This window comes from Zerene cesonia, chromosome 1 (genome assembly GCF_012273895.1).
Source record: "Zerene cesonia ecotype Mississippi chromosome 1, Zerene_cesonia_1.1, whole genome shotgun sequence".
Classification (NCBI taxonomy): domain Eukaryota; kingdom Metazoa; phylum Arthropoda; class Insecta; order Lepidoptera; family Pieridae; genus Zerene; species Zerene cesonia.
Genome location: NC_052102.1, coordinates 8,557,392 through 8,577,856, shown reverse-complemented (window position 1 = coordinate 8,577,856; position 20,465 = coordinate 8,557,392). Strand labels below are relative to the sequence as shown.

Sequence of the window (20,465 nt, the reverse complement as noted above, 5' to 3'; positions counted from 1 at the left end):
AGTAATAAATGTTATTTGCAGTTAACAATTTTCTTTTTTCTTTATTACAATATTTATGGCAAGACTAGGTAATATATATGTGTTATTAAGTCCTCCATAGACGATCGGATTTTTAGTCGAAATATAATTATAAAACAAACTGTTCGGTATAATATTACAGTTTATGAACAACAGAGTAGAAGAATAATTTCATATACGAAATTGTTATTACTATTTCACTATACGCACAACTCATAAGGAAATAATTGATAACAATAAGTTCATATTAAGAATTAAAGATAACACAAGAAAAGAGGATATTTAGAGGAACTTTTAAATCTATCACGTTTTAAATAAGCGCATCTTACGACTAATGTTCTTTATTTAGGAAAAGTTATGTTTTATATACATAAATAAAATTGCGTATCTTTCCATCGTGCATGGGCGGTATAATTTAACCTTAATAGCGTTACAATAGTAAAGAGATTATTTCTTTTAATACCATGAAGCCCTGGCACTTTTCAGGGCTCGTCGCTACTGGTTTAATTTCCCACTGTGAGTCGTGAAATCGCATCAAGCGGACACGGTAAGGTATTTTATTTTGTAGAATTTTAATTTATATATATAGATATATTAAATATGAAAAAAGTCTTTGAAATTGTTGTAGACTTACTTTTAGTTTAGTGCTGCTGTATATTGTAACAAACTGCGAATTTATTATTAAAATCTTTTCTTTTTTTTTTTAAGACTCACGTAATTAAAATTATCCAGTTTATTAATCAACAACAAATTGGTAAATAACCCATGAAATTAAACCAGTTGTTATGTATGAAGTAAAGATGAGGGATGGATTGAATATATCGTCCTTGGCGAGTCCACATGACCGCTATAAAATCGAAAAGAAACTCGGATCTGGAATATTTGGGAAAGTGTTTCAAGCGACCGACGATCAAGCTGCTGGCAAAGCTGTGGCTGTAAAAGTCATTAGCTTAACTGATTCTAAAGAACAACACATTCAAGATGAATATAAAATCTTAAGGGATTTCACTAAACATCCCAACATTATTGACTTTTACGGCGTGTTCTGTGAACGTTCTGAATACTCTAAGAAAATATGGTTCGTTGTCGAGGTAAGTCCGCAATTCAATACAATATAAATTATGTTATCAGAATGCTACGAATCGCCCGTATATTTCCCCGTATGAGGCATAATGCGTCGTTTCTTCCAGATTTGCGAATTCGGATCTGTCATCGACATTGTCAGAAAATTGAAAGCGGCGGACAAAAAAATGTCCGAGGAACACATCGCTTACATCCTCAAATATACGATCAAGGTAAGCCCACATCCGAATGTCTATAAACATGTCGTTCGTCACATGCAAGTGGATGGCTGTTTATAAAACAAAGGGCCTGCCAGTCGAGCTTTCAGCGAGTGAATCAATTGGTGCTTACTTTGAATGCAAACTCAATTGTTCTCGGATCTGTGCTCTCCGATTGTTACTTGCGTGACATCAGATAAAATATTACCGCGACCGTCCACGTACTAAAATACTATCTATGGCCATTACTTAAAATACACGCCGCTTTATTTGATGTGATTCGCAACGCAACGGTCGAAGTTGTCGATGTGAATGTCTGAGCCCGACAACACCGTGATGGCCCCCCATCGCGGAGCATCGCTCAATTATCGTAAATAATGCTCGCACACAGAAGATATACGGGCCTGAGCTGCGGTAGCCCAAGATCCCTCAGACCCGTTCCCACTGACACACAGACTCTCTTACACCCTTAGATATACAGCCTGGAATCCCTAACGCGGAACGATATTTAGAGCTCTGGCTGAATTAGAGCAGTTTAAATGGATATTATCTTTATGTAAGCCACTTGGTCCTCAATACGCGATGCCTCATTTACGTCGTGTCGAGTGTATTCTTCATATCGATTATGTATTGACTATCTTATCTTAGTACAAAACGTATTTATGTTTGCCCAGCAAAATCCATTCTAGGTCTTGTTTCTAGACAGCACTATTTTTTTCACGAAACCCATTGCGATATAGTTCCGTATTAAAACATAAGATAATATCGAATACGTATTTGCAGATAAAAATCATTCCACGCGTGATGGTCATCATTACATTACGTATCATATCTATAAATTGTCTTTCACTTTATAATAAAGTCTCTATATAACGTATCGCTCTTGTGTATAGAGGCAACCCTATTACGAGTAACAAACGCATTAACCGACTGATGTATCAGACAAGACCTGCGACAGGCCTGCCTGATATGTATGCAAATAGCTCCCAATGAATCACATGGGCGTGGGCCACTGAGTGACTTTGATGGTAGCGTCATTGAGGCGTCACAGGCCATTTGTTAGGGCGGTCACTCCATCACTCCAAGTCAAAGCTTTTCTCTCGCTATTGGCTCAATCTCTTTAACACAATGCAGTCATCTTTAACATTTTTTAAATAAGAATTTAATGTTCTTTTCAGTACTGGATATCATGGCGTTGTAGTTAATTATATTATGATTAATTATATTATACTTGTTTCACCAACTTTATGATTGTTATTTAAAAAATGAGTTTAAATCTAATTTTTAGGCACTCGTTTATCTGCACGAAAATAAAGTCATGCACCGCAATATAAGAGCTAGCAACATATTGATAAAAAGCAATGGTGAAATAAAAATCTGCGATTTTGCATTGTCGTGCAAACTTAATGATGCTCTTGATAAAACTACATCTTATATTGGCTCGCCAAGCTGGATGGCGCCAGAGGTTGTAATTGGAGGTGAAGAAGGTTATGATAACAGAGCTGACGTCTGGGCACTCGGCATTACTACAATTGAAATGGTTGACGGTAAAGCTCCTTTCGAAGACATGCATCCCACCGGAGCGTTGTTCCAAATCGTCAGAAATCCTCCGCCAGGTGTTGCAAAACCAGCTATGTCATCCAATGACATTAATGATTTTATCAACGAGTAAGTACACCTTATACCAATTACACCACAAATAAAATTAAGATACTTAACAACATTTTTATTTTAGATGCCTTGAAAAAAATCCGGAGCATCGGCCCTTTATTATGGAGTTAGAAGAACATCCTTTTATTCAATCCGTCCCAGAAAATGATTTTCATGTAAGTAAATGGTTATTTTCATTTTAACAAACTTCCTTGTACGTTTAGAAATTAAATCAAACACAAGAACATACTTCCTTGTACCTATGCATAAAAATTGCACATATGTTACAGCTATCCACTGAGATAAAAATGTTAGCTAATGATCTTCAAGAAAAGGAACTACCGCCAAAAAAACCTGAACGTATCATTAAAGATAGTCTTCTCATTACTCAAGGAAGACACGAACCAGAAACAATGCAAGTAGAAGACTTGGCGGCATTAGAATACTTATCTGAAGAAAATATTCTGACAGAAATTCATACAAAATTAGAAAAGGGTTCCTTCATGTCTTTCATTGGAGATATATTACTCATCCTAAATCCAAATTCCTCTGATGATATTTACAACGAAGAGGTAAAGTAACATAAGTTCGTCTTAATAATATGGTATTTAAAGACAATTAATATATAAATAACATGTTCAACATTATTTCAGTATCACAAAAAATATGAATGCAAATCAAGGTCTGATAATGAACCCCACATCTTTGCCGTTGCGGATAGTGCTTATCAAAATGCTTTACATCACAATGAACAGCAGTATATTGTGTTCTCTGGAGAAAGTAAATCTGGCAAAACAACAAATGTTTATCATGCACTGTCTCACTTAACTTATTTGGGCGCTATGAAAAATAACACAGCTGAAAGAATAAAAAATGCAACAACAGTCATTCTAGCCTGCATTAGTGCAGCAACTCCAATACATTCTAACTCTACACGTGGAATTTTCCACATACAAGTGACTTACGGAAGCTCAAGTAAATTAAGTGGTGCTATTTTTTGGTTATATCAACTCGAAAAATGGAGGGTGTCATCTACTGATATGTAAGTTGCATTAACTTTGAAATTAAAATATCACACATAAACGAGTATCAAGTAAATGTAATCACTGTAATTTACAGGTCACATGCCAATTTCAACATTATCTATTACTTCTATGATGCGAAGGAAGCTGAAGAAAAATTGAGTGAATTCAGCCTGGAGAAGAATAGAAAACATCGATATTTGAGAATTTTAGACGAATCAGTCAGGGGAGTTCAAGGCGCACGTGAAAATTCAAAGGATAATGTGAAGCGATACAAAGACATCGTTGAATATTTAAAAATGTTGGATTGGCAAGATGACGAAATAAAATTTTTCGAGACTGTATTAGCAGCGATACTCGTACTTGGAAATGTAAGATTCAGGGATGGAAAAAATGGTTCTGCCGAAATAGAAAATCCAGATGAAGCTAAAAAGGTTGCAAAGTTACTGTCCTTAGATGAAGTTAAATTTTTGTGGGCTCTACTTAACTACTGTTTAATAGAGAATGGCTCTGCTGTTAAAAGGAAGCACTCTACCGATGAAGCGAGAGATGCTAGAGATACACTGGCAAGTACTCTATATAAAAGGCTAATTGACTGGATGATAAATCTTATCAATGCAAAGTTATCATTTATGCGATCAGTCTTGTAAGTTCACATTTATAATATTTATTTTACCTTTGCGTTTAACCGCTGGTTTCAATATCTATATTCTACTTGTTTCAGTGGAGACAAATATTCCGTCAGCCTTATTGACATGTTTGGTTTCGAATGCTACCATAGGAATCGATTGGAACAGCTACTAGTGAATACAACTAATGAACAATTGCAGTTTCTTTACAATCAGAAGATATTTGCGTGGGAGATGCAAGAAGAAGAGGAGGAAGAAGTGCCAGTATTACCTCTTCATTATTATGATAATAAAAATTCGGTTGATCAACTCATGGCAAAACCACATGGCATTTTTTACATCCTAGATGAAGCGAGCCGCACTGGCAGTGGACAGGAATTTATAATGAGTAAGTAGCTTACAATTAAACTATTTAATGATGATGGGGTACAAAATGTATTCAAATGAAATATTTTCAAGGTACCATCCGAGCATCATGCAAAGGTCCATACGTAAAAATGGCTGGAAGTCACGAATTCAGTGTAGCTCATTACACTGGTAAAGTCAACTATGACACTAGGGAGATGGCTGATAAGAATAAAGATTTCTTGCCTCCTGAAATGATCGAGACAATGCGAGTTTCCACTAATGCAACAATGCAGCAACTGTTCAAAAACAGGCTCACTAAAACTGGCAATCTCACTCTAGCCCCGTGTGAATCTTCTGGAAATAGAACAAAATCACAAAAAGAAATGGAAAATATTAAAGCTCGGGTACGTAAAACTAGTTCTTAAATTGATATAGATATAATCGCAGTAAACAGTAAATAGAGGAATAAGAACATAGGTTAATCCGGCGACCTAATCCATGAAACCATAAAACTATTTCAGAAATTCAATACTGTGTCCAAGGGCCAATACTCACAAGTACGTCGAATGAGGACAGCAGCTGCTACCTACAGAGTGACTAGCTTGGAAATTCTGAAACAACTGTCAGCTAGTGGTGGAATACATTTCGTTAGGTGCATCAGAACGGACTTGAATGATAACCCCCGCGGCTTCCAAAGCGAAGTTGTTAAGCAGCAGCTAAGAGCTATGGCGGTTTTGGATACAGCAAAGGCCCGTCAATGCGGTTTCTCCTATCGTATACCATTCGCCGAGTTTATCCGAAGGTTTATAACAATTATACCATATATTCTCTTATCTAAACTGCATAATGTTCATCTTTGATACACCATGTTCGACTATAGCGGCATGGTTGATGATAGGACAACCTGTCATCAACCAAGCCGACAACCAACACTTCAAATTATAGAATTATCATCAGCGTTCGAGGAATGTATAAAAATTGATAATGTATTAGCCATATTATGTGTTTCAGATATCGTTTTCTTGCATTTGATTTCGATGAAAATGTCGATGAAACTAAGGATAATTGTAGACTTTTGTTGATACGACTCAAAATGGAAGGCTGGGAATTGGGAAAATCAAAAGTATTTTTGAAGTACTACAACGAAGAGTTTCTGTCCAGGTAGACATAAATTCTTTAAAATATTTATTTTTTTTTAACTTTCGTATTGCCATGAAATTGTAAGTTATCTAATCTTAAACATATTTTTACAGATTGTATGAGACACAGGTCAAGAAAATTGTAAAAGTACAGAGCATGATGCGTGCATTCTTAGCAAAAAGGAAGGCCGTGCAAAATAAATCGAAAGTGATGCATAGTGAGTGAAATACAATGTTATAGAGTAAGGGCGCTTGTTGACGGACGGAATTTTGCCAACAAAAGTGACTGCAACCCAAGAAATGGTAGCGCCTGTCGGAAGATAGATCAAACTACGATACATGCATTTTTGCTTACATTAATACAGAAGGCGAATTAATTACTTTTATGAAAGAGAAATAAATGGATGCAATAACAACGAAATTTTGAAAGTTTAAAGTATTTTACTCACTATTCCTTTAAGTAGACCATACAAACGAAATTAGTCTACACGTTTAATGAGTAACGATAGTGTGATTTTGAAGTATGAAACTCTTTAGATATAAAATAGCAAAAGGAGATTAGCAGTCACCGTTGGCAATATTCCGTCCGTCTGCGCCCCATCATTGCATATAACCATAACGACCCACTTTAAAAATCTCTTTCAGTCAAGGAGTTGAAAAAACAGAAGTCCGCAGCAATGAATGACGAGGAAGCTGCTTTAGTAATACAAAAAGGTAATTTTCACCTTATTGTTCATACGTACTTTAAACAGTTCGTATCGATTGGGTAAAATTAGGTAATTTATAATAAAACACAAAAATTGTTTAAATATTTTATTAATAATCGAAACAAACATTGCAAGACCTAACCCATTTTCATATCATGCTCTTCCAGCATACAGAGGATTTGTCGTTCGCAAAGCCTATGGTCCCCTTGTTAACAAGTCTACTGGACAAATAGACGAAGAGACTTCGTCTTTTCTGAAGCGCTTTGCGAGAAAATGGAAGAGCAGATCGCTGTTCCAAGTGTTGCTGCAGTATAGAGCAGTTCGATACCAGGATTTAGTAAATCTATCACAACAGGTATGTACCTTTACCCATCTACACCAACGACGCAAAATATACTAATATCGCAATATATACAAGTCGCTCTGTTTATCCATTTTGGTAGCAGGTATTTAGAAAGAACATGCATATTTTAAAGTCACTTTTAACTTCTATATCAATTTTCCGGAATTTTAATAAGACAATTTCTACGTGAAATTTTAATATTAATTATGCCTTTAAATTTCAAATCATTTATGTTTGCCCTTACAGATACACATTTACAACCAAGCTCTCGTCGAAGGTTTACTAAACACAAATTCCTCTGTATTACTAGAGCGCATAGATCCTCACGCCAAAAAGAACTTCCTCGGAGACCCCCGTCCAGCAGTATGGAAACTACCCTTCAGACTTGACGAAATCCAATATTTCGATACATCGCATATGTGTGATCCAAAAGTCAAAAGCAAGTATGTATCCATTGTCTACTTATCATTGATTTCTAATTATCATTGTTCTAATTATCACTTGGCGGTTTGATATGTCCTATAGAGATATTTTTTAAATACTTTCTTGTGCTCCAGAAAGTTTTTAAGAATCCTGAAGGTAAACTGCGACTTATTTTACTTTGTTTACAATCTTAAAGTGGAACCATGTAACATGTAGTTAATGTCTAATTAAGCTCGCAGCGTACCTCTCTCTAATTCTAACTAACTGGTTTCTCATTATAGTGACACATTTGCCAGTCAATACGATTCCGACCACGAGCAGTGGGACGAACCTTTCAAACATCGGTTTAGTTCTTCAGGCTCAACGACGAGCAGAACGACGAGTACACAGACCCTCCTTAGCGTGCCCTTCTGCAGAGATCCAACGCAGCCTATGCCAAAGCTCCCCGACGAACCCAAACGTGTGGAGTACTCGCCCAACAGACCTGTGGTCTACAAAAAGAAATACGTCACTTCTCCCCAGAAATTTTACCAACCACCAACGCCTTGGGCATCCAATATGGACGAGGATTCTGATAATATGCATAGGCGCAGAGCTAGTTATGGGGTCGATTCTGAAGCGTGCGATCCAATACGCGAACTGCAAGCTCTGGCCAAGTCTTCTGGGGAGGGAAACGACGATGACAACCCCCCGTTCAATTTTCAAGCCATGTTGAAAAAAACGCCTAAAAATAGAGCGTCGATGAAGCGTTATGGAGAAATGGAAGACATGCTTGAAAGGAAGCAAGCTCCACCCAAACGACTTATTGCGCCTATGGGTCAGACAAACGCGTATGGCCCAAGGCGTTCGGAAACAGCTGGAGATCTCACATACAATGCTAAATCCCCACCTCCGACCCCGACCTCGCCCCAAGGCAGACACAAAGTTTACTCATATGAAGACCCCGTATCTAGATCTAAGAATAATCAAAATTACATCGACAACAGAGACGAGACTAAAGTTGAAATAGCACCAGGTATTTCCGTAGAGGGCACCGTGACGGACTTGTAAAAGAAAATGCTTTTGACTTTCGTAAAAATATATTTGAATCTTGTTCTTAAATCTAATTACTCTAATATCATGGTGTTTCATATACATCTGACAATTTTATTGTTAAAGCCATAAGTTACATGTTAATAGGTCAATAGAATTTTTTGTTGTATCAAAATTGAAAATTTTTATCCGAGTATGAAAATATATCCTTTATGCAATTCATTGCTAAATTCACACTTCAAACCACGACATATTCACGATATCATATAAAAATATAATATGCTTTTGACTATAATAATTAATCTTAATAAATTGCTTTGGTAACTTATTATTATGAGTACTTAAATACTATCTATTCTTAATTAAGTGGTCGCGTTCTTAATACTAAAAGAAAAATTCAAGGAAATTTAAAGTTTTAAATGTTTGCTGTCCCTTTAGTATTAATTGCTCCTTAAATATAAATAAATTCATACTACAACGTCATCTTCTAAAACGCTAGGCTTTGTGGAATTGTATAATTCTAATATTATATCCAAATATATTACCCTTGCTTATTGCTTTGATCCAATACATTTTCTTTTGTTTCGAAGGCAATTCTTATTTATTTACGAATGCTTAAGCTCGTTGCTATCGTTTGTACAATTTGATATGTTTTAGAAAATATATAGCGGTGTGATTTAGCATATTTATTTGAAATGCAATAAAGTAATAAAATGTGTTACAAAATGTTGTTTTTATCGGTGTGCTCTAATTTGGTTACAACAAATATTTTCCTGTTTAGACTGTTGCGAACTTTTTGTATTGTACAATCAAATGTTTTTTTGATTTTAATTAATAATTGCTATCAGTTATGAAACTTATTACCAATACAATACAACAGTTCTCCTTGATAAAATATTACTTATTACATTGACTGAGTCATTACTTTCTTATATTGCCGAATAGCGTATATTATTCATATTGTACGTAAACATTATGATGGAGTTGAATAAAGTGAACATACATGATGACATATCTGATGGATTAATAAAAATGTGCTTTCAAACATTATTAAAATGACAAGTTTCTATAATGATATATTTCAAACCACTGCTCGCAAAATACATAATGCATACAGCCATAATACATAGATAAGGCGCGAGAGAAACCGCGGGGCACAGCTAATACTTTAATACACTACATCTATAATATAATAAAATAGGTCGTTTTGAGCGTTAGCGCTTCGCAATGTTGTTGTATGTAGAAATATATAAGAATATGTAAAATATTTTAGTTACACAGTAACGCAGTATATAGTTGATAGTCACACCCTTAATTTTATTGCTCTAAAATTGACTTAAGACTATTCAAATACAAAAGCGTTATAAAAATATTTCTCAAATCTTAAGCTCTAACATTTCTTCATTTCATCTCATTTCAGACAATGTTATTTTCAATGATATTTATATATTTTTATATAAAAAAAATAATATCGATTACGATTACATTCGTCATAATCCACACTCCAAATGTAACTAAACAATTGATGACGCAAAAATACTTGAAAATATGAATTCTCCAAAAACAATTATAATAAAAAAGAAACCTGGATATTTATATATTGCCTTTACATATCGATATTAACAAAAAAACATCATAATAAAAGACATTTAAAACATAAAAATCAAAGCATTACAGTGTAGTTAATATTACATACTTACCACCTAAAAGTAAGTCAGTAATTATGCATCGTTCGTAATAGAATCGAGTCTTATTTTAAAACACACGCCCACCAAACACCAAAAAAAAGTGACCAAAGTATTGAGGTAAATATAATATATTTCATAGAATTACTTATAATTATATTTATATAAATCATAAGATTCCTAACCTATACTCTGACTTGCGATATGTGAGATCAAAATTAAAGATACAAATTAGAATAAACTTAAAATATTATTTACTTTTAAATAAAATTTGAATGAATTTCCCAAATGACCACACAACAAATGTATTACTATTTTATTATGGCAACTCTCGTCAAAATGACAACTCGAAAACGTTATAATTATTAACCAAAATGATGAAACATTTTTTTAAATTAATAACATTTAAAAAAAGACCAGACTTATTTCACTAATATTAATTCACCAATCTCATATAAAAATATATCAAGTCCCTATAGAGGTGAACATATTAAAGTATAAATAAATAAAAGTTCTTTGCATGAAGATTATTGCTTTCCACACAGTATATAAATATTCATCCAAAACATACGTCACAATTCTAATAAACCCCTTCAGTTGATTTTTATTACATGCCGAATTTTACCAAATTAAAATATCCTCATAATTTTAAAACTGTAAATATGACAGACGGCAGTTTTATTGGCTTTTTTTTAATCTTTTTATTCCTATATTTATGTTATATTTTAATTTAAATACGTATAATTTCATGTTATTCTTTTTTGTTAGTCTTTTACTTCAATATTAAGACAATATTGTTTAATAAAGTTCGACAAGAAAACGCAATACCGCAAGAATAAGTAATTGCCGGTTATACCAATCGTTTCAGACATTTGCAAAGATATTTTAATTATATATTCTACTGTCTTTCCGCCCGCAGCTTAGCCTGTGCTTCCATATGAATTAAATGTTTAAGTGCGGTTAAGAATAGTCTTTGTCGATCTCTAGCCTCCAGGCACAGAATTCATATCATTAAGTTCATCAAGATATCAATTTCAACGTGAAAGGTAGACAAGTAAACAAACACACATTCACATTTGTTATTCTATACAAAGGACAGTATGAAGCATAAAGTCTCCACAAAACTGTGATCCCAAAATGTCATTACACAAATATACGTAATTCTAAAAATACCCCATCCTACACATAAATTACTGGCACATATTATATTAAAATTTGTCAAGAGACTCTCGTTAACGTTAACAAATGTCTATGCACAAATAACATATTAATGTGTCACCTCGACTACAGTGAAACTAATTATTTTTCTCACTTACACCTCCATTAGCATCCATTCCCACTTGTCCCAGTAATTGGGCAACACTGGGTTCATTGAGGGTCAGTACAGCGTGAGCTTCCACCATCACCACCAGGGAATTCCTCGCCTCTTCGTGGGGAACCCCGTGGGTTTTTGTCGCATGGGAATACCACGCGCCAGTAGACGGCAGCACTGAAACGCACCACTTGCACGATAATCTGAAATAAGTGTTTCAATATTTTATTTTTTGCAAACACATAAAATACAATTTAAACACATAAATTTTTCGATTAGTTAGTTAGCATACATTGTAAATGACAGAAACGCTATTGAAAGATTGTCTCAATGTAGCTATCAGAAAAGTCTAACACCCACTAAAGCTTAACAACAACTCACATATAACTGATATGCTATGAAATAAGAAAGTTTGTACATACTATATTGTTAGAGGAATAAATATTTTTAACACATGTTTATAGATAAGATTAATAGCTAAGAGTCACATATTGTCTTTCTGGCAACAAATACTAGTTTTTAGAGAATGCAAATATTTTTATGAAATCATAAAAGATACCAAAACCTCTTGAAATATATTCAAAGTAACTTACCTATTTGTCATATGCCGTGACTTAACATGTCTACGTCTATAGCCCCAGCTGTTATATACTCGGGGGCAAAATGGGCACGGGAATGATGGATTTGCATATGTTATACCAGATTTATCTGAAAATCCGTAGAGATATACATGACATAGTGTTCATGGAAAATTTTATGTAAGGATATTCAATAACTACTAGTTTGCATACAGTTATTCACAATTATGATCAACAGAATTAAAGAGGATAATACTAGTTTCTAAAAGGCTTACCCTTATCATTAAAATGTTCATTACTAACAAAACCCATGTTTTCCGTGGCTATATTCAGTGACTCCACTATTGTCCCACTCTGCAACACGGTCTCAACCTCTTTATCAATTTCAATATCTTTTTCATCTTTGTCCTTTTCTAAATTTGTATTTAAGCATGGCTGAGTGCTGCTCACTTCGTTTATCCATTTTTTTGTATTCTCGTTAGATGTAAGTGATTTATTGGAAGTGGTGTCCGAAGTGGCAGAGTATTTCTTCTCTAGATTATCTTCAAGGACTGCAATATCTGTATCATTTGTGTTCTCTCCGGAGTAATCTGTCAATGGGGAATCTATGGGTTCTATTTTTGGTGTTATATTCTGAAATAACCAACCAACCATTTACTCTAAATGTTAGCCTTACTGTTTAAATTAAAAAAAAATCCTAAATGTGATGACTTATGATTTATGATATTCAAGACGAAAATATTAAACATAATATACATCATTATTGTAAGTAACTAAGTTAGCCTGACATGAAAATAATGACCCATGTAAAATTATAATAAAGCCACACATGTACCTATAATATACGTTTTGCTTTCATATATTAATGGTCAGCCTTACATTATATATGCTGATAACAAATAATGTAAGTTAGGGGGCTTTTGATGTTGTCTGTGATAGAAATATATATTACAGCTGCATGTGTGGTCACTTGTATATTTGTATTTTTTATATGCCTTACTTTAATTTATATTAATATATAATACACATAGATGTGTGACAGACTTTAAAGATTGTTGGAATTCAGTCATCATAAATGTGTGGGCAGGCCGTTACAAATGTATCCATTTTGGTATTTCATACAGCTATAGGATATTTTTATACTTACATGAGTTTTGATACTATCAGAATTAGACACATTACTTGTTGTTTCCGACTTTTTTATCTGCATAGGCCTTTTTACTTTGTTATTATTATCTTCATGTTCACTCTTTTTACGCTTTTTAGTGTTTGTTTGTATACTTGCTGTAGATTTCTAGCAAAATAAAATTAAACATGAATTATGGTCTGTATTATTGACATACAAAGTATATAATTTAAAATACAAACCTCTTCTTTTTTCGGAATATCGTCTTCACGATTACTTTCGCTTCCTGTAGACAATCCACAGATCCTTAAAGTCTCAGCAGTTTTTAAGAGAACTGGCAAAAATTCTTCGGTTACATTAACTTCCCCGTTGTACATAAACGTGAGAAGAGTCCGTAAAGAGTTCGTGTTGATGTCATGAAGCACTATAATTGGATCCTTGTGGGGGTTTTGCTATGAACAAACGTGGGCGTTTGAAATATTTTACTCTCTTACTAACTAGCACCAAATGTTATAAGAAAACTGTTACAATAGTTTTTTACATACCTGAAATATAGTTCTAAATACTGTACTGTTCGCAGAAAGAATAACTTTATGAGCTTTAAAGCTTTGGCCATCTGAGACTAGAGTCACGTCCGATAAGCCCTCGTCCTTAAATAATTCCTTCACATTGTATAATATATTGTTCTGATAGCCATTCCACTTTAGACTTATTTCTTGATTCGACATGATGTGCCGTCATGCAGATTGTTTTTAAAAACAAAATAATATTAAACGTAGAAAAACAAACAACTAAGATGTATCAATCGCGCGCTGAAAGTTAACAATAAATGTTGCCATTACTACGGTTATTGGCTTTCTTAAATTATGCCGTTGTGTTACCACTATTAAAAAATATGTTAATTGGTTATATGAAGGAAATGGTAGGAAGCTTAAATATGTTTCGTGTTCATAATGTATACTACAATGATAATATCACCAACTTGTTTACTTAAAAAGTCTAAGGATCCTTTTTATTAGATAATTTACACAAAATACTCACCGTGTTATTTTGTTATCCTAGTCAGGTCAATAAAATCAAATCACAATAATTACCACATTTGAACTGTTACACCTTTTTTCTTTAATAGGATACCTTAAGAAAAAAATTGAGTTAAATTTAAGGGCGAGAGAAAAAGCCTTGACCGTTTTTTATTATCGTTAAGAATAAGAAGGTCGATAAACAATTTTAATTTATTTAGTTAATTACCAATTTCACAACATAGTGATATCTATATTGTGATTACATTGTTTCGTCTATTTGTTTAAAACCTATTGGAAAAAATAAAGAAAATGGTATATAGATAGGTATGTATTTAAAAACTCCTTTTAAATTTTTCCGCCCTATTTTTGTAATCGAATCATAAAAGGCTGGCTGGGTATTTATGCTCAAAACGACAATTAGGTAGACTATTTAGAAATTAGTAAAAATATTTAACATAGGTATATCATATTCAACGAGGTTGCTATTTTTCTTTTTTCATTCCTATTTTAAACCAAATGAGTTATTGTGTAGGTATGCAATTAAATAATGATAAACCACCAGATGCGTCGATACGTTGATAATAAACAACTTGTAGTTAATGTTGTAACATTTTATACTCTTCCACTAAGTTGGACAAGGTATAGTAATATTTGGGTTTCTTGAGTGTAATAAACCCTAACTAGAAGGATATCTATACTTTCTTCAAAGCACAGCGAACCGAGGGAAACTAACTAGTTTATCAAATAAAAACAATTAACCCGAAATATCATAGATATCATTAAAGTGTTAGGTACCCACTTATCATCGGATAATCTATGTAACTTAATATTAGATACACATTAGTTCTGTGAGGATAGCTAGGTTTACCTAACGAAAATGTTATTTAAACTTTGTATAATAAAATTTATAATAATCTTTCATGTTATATACGTACATACTGAAAACACTATTGATTATGATCTGAGGGACACAGATCCAAGCATTATAGAAGATGCTACTTTGGATACGGTGAGTTATATGGGGAAAATATGGATTTTTTATGTACTTCTTTTTGTTATTTTTTTCAGTTCAAAACGGCATTATAATAGTTATAACATATTTATTATAAAAAAAATATATATTTGTATAATTTATATTATGTTCTTGTTCTTTTATTTTCATATCAATATTGCAATTTTTTTTTCTCTATATTCATATGAATAAGTGTCTCTATATAGAGACACTTAAAACAAAAAATAAGACAATCAGCCCACAATTGATTCTTGAATTGAAATGCAATAAAAGCTTTCGGATCATATTACTACTACTATTAGTAATAAACTAATTAATTATTTTATAAATAAAATGATCAAATTTTTTATAAAGTAATTAATTTGAGCCATAGAAGTTGATGTCAAATATTCACAACGAATAAGAATAATTTGTTACATTTGTAACACAAGTTTTATTTAAAGTTATATTAAAAAAAAATAACTCAACATTTATTCCTTTTTTAGTTCACGTTAATCAAGAAATATGGCTTCCCTTGTGAAATACACAGGGTGTATACGGAAGATAAATATATTCTGGAAGTGCATAGAGTACCGTATGGTAAACGTAATTCAACCAGACAAAATCGACCCGTGGTGTTCTTGCAGCACGGCCTTTTATCCTCTTCCGCAGAATTTGTGCTTATGAGACCCGACAAAGGACTAGGTTTGTAAAAACGAAACTTTTTTATTATCTAGTTTCACAAGTTCTGCCTGTGTTCTTTACCTTATCGGTCATGATATATGAAATGAAATGATGTATGAAAATATAAGACTGATACTGATTCTTGAATCTTCAATATATATAGTTATAATCTGACGAGCCCTAAGAAATCTGCTCTGACAAAGCAATTAAACTCTAAGTGCAAAATATTTAGGAGTCATCCCTGCACAGTTCACATAAAGTTCAAAAAGTTATAGGGTAGTGTGTCTTAAGAATAAGTAAACAGCCTTCAACCCATTACAGCGTACCTCCTCGCTGAAGCGGGCTATGACGTCTGGATGGGTAATGCAAGGGGTAATACATACTCTCGGCACCACGCATTCCTAAAACCCACGTCTTCAGAATTTTGGAAGTTTAGCTGGCACGAAATTGGCCATTACGACGTCCCTGCTATGATTGATTACGTCATCAAGGAAACGGGTGTCCAGAAAATACAATACATCGGCTTTTCTCAAGGGACCACCGCGTTTTGGGTCATGACTTCAACTAGACCGGAATATAACGACAAAATTTTAGCTATGCATGCAATGGCGCCTATCGCGTATGTTGGAAATATTCGAAGTCCTGTAATAAGAGCAGTAGCCCCATTCACAAACTCTTTAGAAGTGAGTTTAATTATTTTTTCCGTTTAAGATCTGGTGATGATATTTACTACTTTTTTTAAATTCTAATAAAGTGTTTCCCTGAAAGACCAAAAATTATCCTTACATTTATCTAAAAGATGCAGAAGATAGGATAGATAGGATATTTAATTCGTTAAAAAAACCTAGTTCTTTATTATCTCAAGTGTTTACTCGTTGACACATATAAGTATGCTTAATATTTTAAGAGTACTTAACATTAAATCGGTCAATAGACATTATTATTGCATTCATTATTTGCTATATTGTTTTGTTATATTTTATATCTAATTGTTACAGCGTATACTTAAACTCATAGGAGCAAATGAGATATTACCAAATGGGATGATAAACAAATTGGCTGGAGAAAAATTGTGTCTAGAAGAAGCGTTAACTCAAGTTCTGTGTAAAAACCTATTATTTCTATTCTGTGGATTTAACGCAGAACAATTAAATACTGTAAGTGTTTCGATGTTTTCGCAATCTTTGTAAATATAGATAAATACATCCAGAAATATCTTAGCAATGATATTGTTTTTTTCACTTTATTGAGGCTTAATAATTTTTTATTACCCTTTTTTTTCAAAGAAGGTAGGTAAGTCGGTAGGTTTTCTATCCCGTAAATTCTCATAAATTATTCTATTTCCAGACCATGCTACCAGTTGTTTTAGGGCATACTCCAGCAGGTGCATCAACAAGACAATTCATACATTTCGGCCAAATGTATAAATCGAAGAAATTCGCATTCTTCGACCAGGGCTGGTTCCGGAATAAATGGAATTATGGTACCTTTAAGCCACCTTCTTACAATATCAGTGCCATTAGAACACCTATCTTCCTGCATTATGCTGACAACGATTGGCTTTCTACACCAAAAGACGTTGATAAATTCTTTAAAGAAGCGAAAACAGTTGTCGGAAAGTACAGAGTGCCTTTGGATAAATTTAACCATTTGGACTTTGTTTTCGCAAATGACGCCAAAAAGTTAATCTATGACCGTATTATAAGAATTATGTCTCAGTTTATATGAATAATTAAAAAAATATATAATTTATAAGGGACATCATTTATTAAACAAATACTTAACGGACACAAATTTTCTGTTTGCATTTATTCAGTGGTTGATACCTGCAATAAAAACGCATAAAAATATAAAGCAAATGTTCAATTGCCCAATCTTGCATGAGTTATACTTATTGAAGATGTAACACAATCCTTCCTTATAAAACGAATGATGTACTTTTTTATATAAAGTAATTATTGCTTGATCCTATTTAATAAGAATAAATACAACTATTTAAAAACTTACAAAAACTGACGAGGATACTGAATGCAATGACATAGTCGTACGGGATGGTGCTGACTTACTCGACGTTACATTGAAGTAAGTAGCATTGATAAGGGATGTCTTCTTCTTTTCTGGTCTTTCGTTCACTATTGAAATTTCCCGTTTCACGATAGATCCGAACGTTTCTTGTACTAAAAAATAAAATGTTACCAATGAATAACACTGGTAACAGCGCATTGGTGAAGTGTACAATGGTTTTACTATAAATGAGATGAGATCAAGCATGGACTATGTTCAATTATTATCAACGTGGGTCGTATTTTTTTCTATCTGTTTAATACTAGTCTTTTTTAACATAAATATAAAATACCTTTATTCAGGAGTTCGATTGGGTCTTCTTGCTTATTACCGTATTGCTCTGTAAGAGATTTTTTTACCGAATGCTCATTTGATTTATGTATCACTTGTAAAAGTGATATGTTTTCATAATTCTAAAAAAGAATTGTGTGGTTAGAACTTAATTATGCATAGAACTAGAAACGTTAATTTTTTCCGGTTTATCCATCTCAAAAAAACGCTGCTTAGCTATGAAATATGCTTTATAAACAATGAAATCAATCATAAATATAAATTATATTATTCGCTTAATGGAAACATGACGCAGTACCTGGTTTTTACAATTCTTTAAAGTAATAATCATCTCTGAATCAGTACTCATAGGTATACTCTCGTCACAACTCTCAAAGGGTTCCGGAATATCTTCAATGGGGTTTTGCAAAGCCGGCCGTGTATTATATGACTTATCCCAATTGTGTGTTCGATAAATTTGCTGCAATTCCAACCTCATTGATACATTTTCTTTAGTCAGCCTACTCAATTCGATATTCTGCATTTCCAATCTTTTTTGCAAATAATCAACATTATTTTTATACGCAATCAGATCGCTATTTTCAATATCACATGTTTCACCACAGTCAACTGTTTTTATACTCATTGATATGCTTTGGTTAACCTTCTTGCATGACTTTCTATTTAATACGATGTAACTTCCTCCTGTTGCTATACATTTGTCTTCTTTTATAATAATATTTGGTTTACTCTCCATCGGTGTGAGAATTTCAATATCATTGTTATATATTTTAAATCGTATGGAACTTATCGGTTTATCTATTCTACCATGCGATTTTGTATCGTCTTTTTTAAAATGATTGTTTCTGGCCGGCATTGAATTTCTTACATAAATAGCTTGTTCGACTATTTCATCTTGGAAACTTTTAGCTATATTTTGAACATTACTACAATAAGCACTCTTACACTCGTCTTCAGTTGGAATGTTTATACGAAAGATTTTATCCAGAATTATTCTCCAAAACATTTTGATATTCTTAAATGCTTCCAAACATTTCTCACAGGGCCAAGTGCTTGTTTCGAATTCTTCCTAATACGATAAACAATTAGTTGAAAAAAGTAATTAATTTGTAAAATAATAAATAAGGTATATTTATCTAAATATATTAAAAATTATAGTAATACTAGGTGACCCGGCAAACGTCGTACTGTGTTATTCTTTTCATTTAGGGTTATAAAAAATAGATGTTGGCTGATTCTTAGACTTACTCTATATGCACACAAAATTTTATTTGAATCGGTTCACCCGTTTCGGAGGAGTAAGGTAACTTACTTTGTGACACGAAAAATTGATATGTAAGATAAATAGTACAAATATAGTAAAAAGACGACGAGATATAAAAAAGCAGTCATTCACTCATTCTTGATACAGAAAGTGCAACAAACTTACGTCTTGAAAGTACTTTTCGAATGTTTCTTCATTCTTCAGGCACTCTTTAATAGCATGAGTAGATTCGCAAATGCTCTCAAGAATGACTTTCGATTTACAATTGGGATGGCAACGTGGAGCTACCTGTAATGTACATAATAATAATATGGTTTTGGGAGCATAATCATATGTCAATTTAATTATATCACAGATTTAAATAACACTCAAGCACAGAATTATAATACTAAAGTAAAGAAAATAATCGTGATGTCGGATGTACGAGTACACAACTTCTAAAATAAAAATTAAAAAATCAGCAATATAGCACATTTATCAATTTAGTTTCACCTTCGCTCGATTTCTCCAAGTCATATTTCTTAAAAAGCTGGACACAGTACTAATGGGTATAACACAAATTGGCATATCGCTTTTCATCCAATCCCTAAGGTAACAGTTTCGTGTCTGCAAATCATGACTCCATGCTCTAAGGTCGACACAAGATTCATAAGATTTAATCTTTCCTTCGTTTCTTGACAACAAGCGAAGTTTTTGACGGTGTGAACAGTTCATTGAATATAATATGGACCTGAATCTATCTACATCTTTTGTAAGCAATGGTTACGCAAAATTTCGAGTTAACAAGCGTAAAAATCCAATTGACACATTATGTCAGCGGAGCAAGGATCGGTCCAAAAGGAGTTCGGAATATGTAT

The 20,465-nt window shown here is 33.2% G+C and overlaps 4 protein-coding genes across 6 annotated transcripts; 2 read left to right on the top strand and 2 right to left on the bottom strand.

Annotated features, from left to right (window-relative positions):
- The first annotated feature begins 487 nt into the window (after positions 1-487).
- On the top strand, positions 488-9,317 carry LOC119830102 (neither inactivation nor afterpotential protein C). 3 transcript variants are annotated; one of them, XM_038352979.1, is made up of 17 exons: positions 488-565; positions 727-1,109; positions 1,209-1,313; positions 2,587-2,966; positions 3,034-3,124; positions 3,239-3,520; positions 3,602-3,990; positions 4,068-4,616; positions 4,695-4,987; positions 5,059-5,351; positions 5,469-5,749; positions 5,959-6,108; positions 6,201-6,304; positions 6,732-6,800; positions 6,961-7,148; positions 7,383-7,579; positions 7,910-9,317. In XM_038352979.1, exons 2-17 carry the CDS (start codon positions 804-806, stop codon positions 8,607-8,609), a joined length of 4,377 nt encoding a protein of 1,458 aa, XP_038208907.1. In that variant the 5' UTR covers positions 488-565; positions 727-803; the 3' UTR covers positions 8,610-9,317. The 3 variants fall into 3 exon arrangements, with proteins under 3 accessions (XP_038208907.1, XP_038208890.1, XP_038208898.1); XM_038352962.1 differs by having other exon boundaries at positions 7,841-9,317; XM_038352970.1 differs by having other exon boundaries at positions 515-570; positions 7,841-9,317.
- A 1,136-nt stretch (positions 9,318-10,453) lies between these two features.
- On the bottom strand, positions 10,454-14,117 carry LOC119828636 (zinc finger and BTB domain-containing protein 8B-like). Its single transcript, XM_038350872.1, has 6 exons — positions 13,838-14,117; positions 13,535-13,744; positions 13,314-13,460; positions 12,442-12,799; positions 12,182-12,296; positions 10,454-11,791 (listed from the first exon to the last, which is right to left on the bottom strand). Exons 1-6 carry the CDS (start codon positions 14,018-14,020, stop codon positions 11,572-11,574), a joined length of 1,233 nt encoding a protein of 410 aa, XP_038206800.1. The 5' UTR covers positions 14,021-14,117; the 3' UTR covers positions 10,454-11,571.
- A 1,074-nt stretch (positions 14,118-15,191) lies between these two features.
- On the top strand, positions 15,192-17,717 carry LOC119836681 (lipase 3-like). The gene is made up of 5 exons (XM_038362126.1): positions 15,192-15,323; positions 15,812-16,010; positions 16,311-16,672; positions 16,988-17,146; positions 17,337-17,717. The coding sequence occupies exons 1-5, from the start codon at positions 15,192-15,194 to the stop codon at positions 17,715-17,717; spliced, it is 1,233 nt and encodes a 410-aa protein (XP_038218054.1).
- An 80-nt stretch (positions 17,718-17,797) lies between these two features.
- On the bottom strand, positions 17,798-20,333 carry LOC119836585. Its single transcript, XM_038362002.1, has 6 exons — positions 20,101-20,333; positions 19,774-19,896; positions 18,643-19,413; positions 18,346-18,466; positions 17,997-18,166; positions 17,798-17,815 (listed from the first exon to the last, which is right to left on the bottom strand). Exons 1-6 carry the CDS (start codon positions 20,320-20,322, stop codon positions 17,798-17,800), a joined length of 1,425 nt encoding a protein of 474 aa, XP_038217930.1. The 5' UTR covers positions 20,323-20,333.
- Positions 20,334-20,465: the final 132 nt, after the last annotated feature.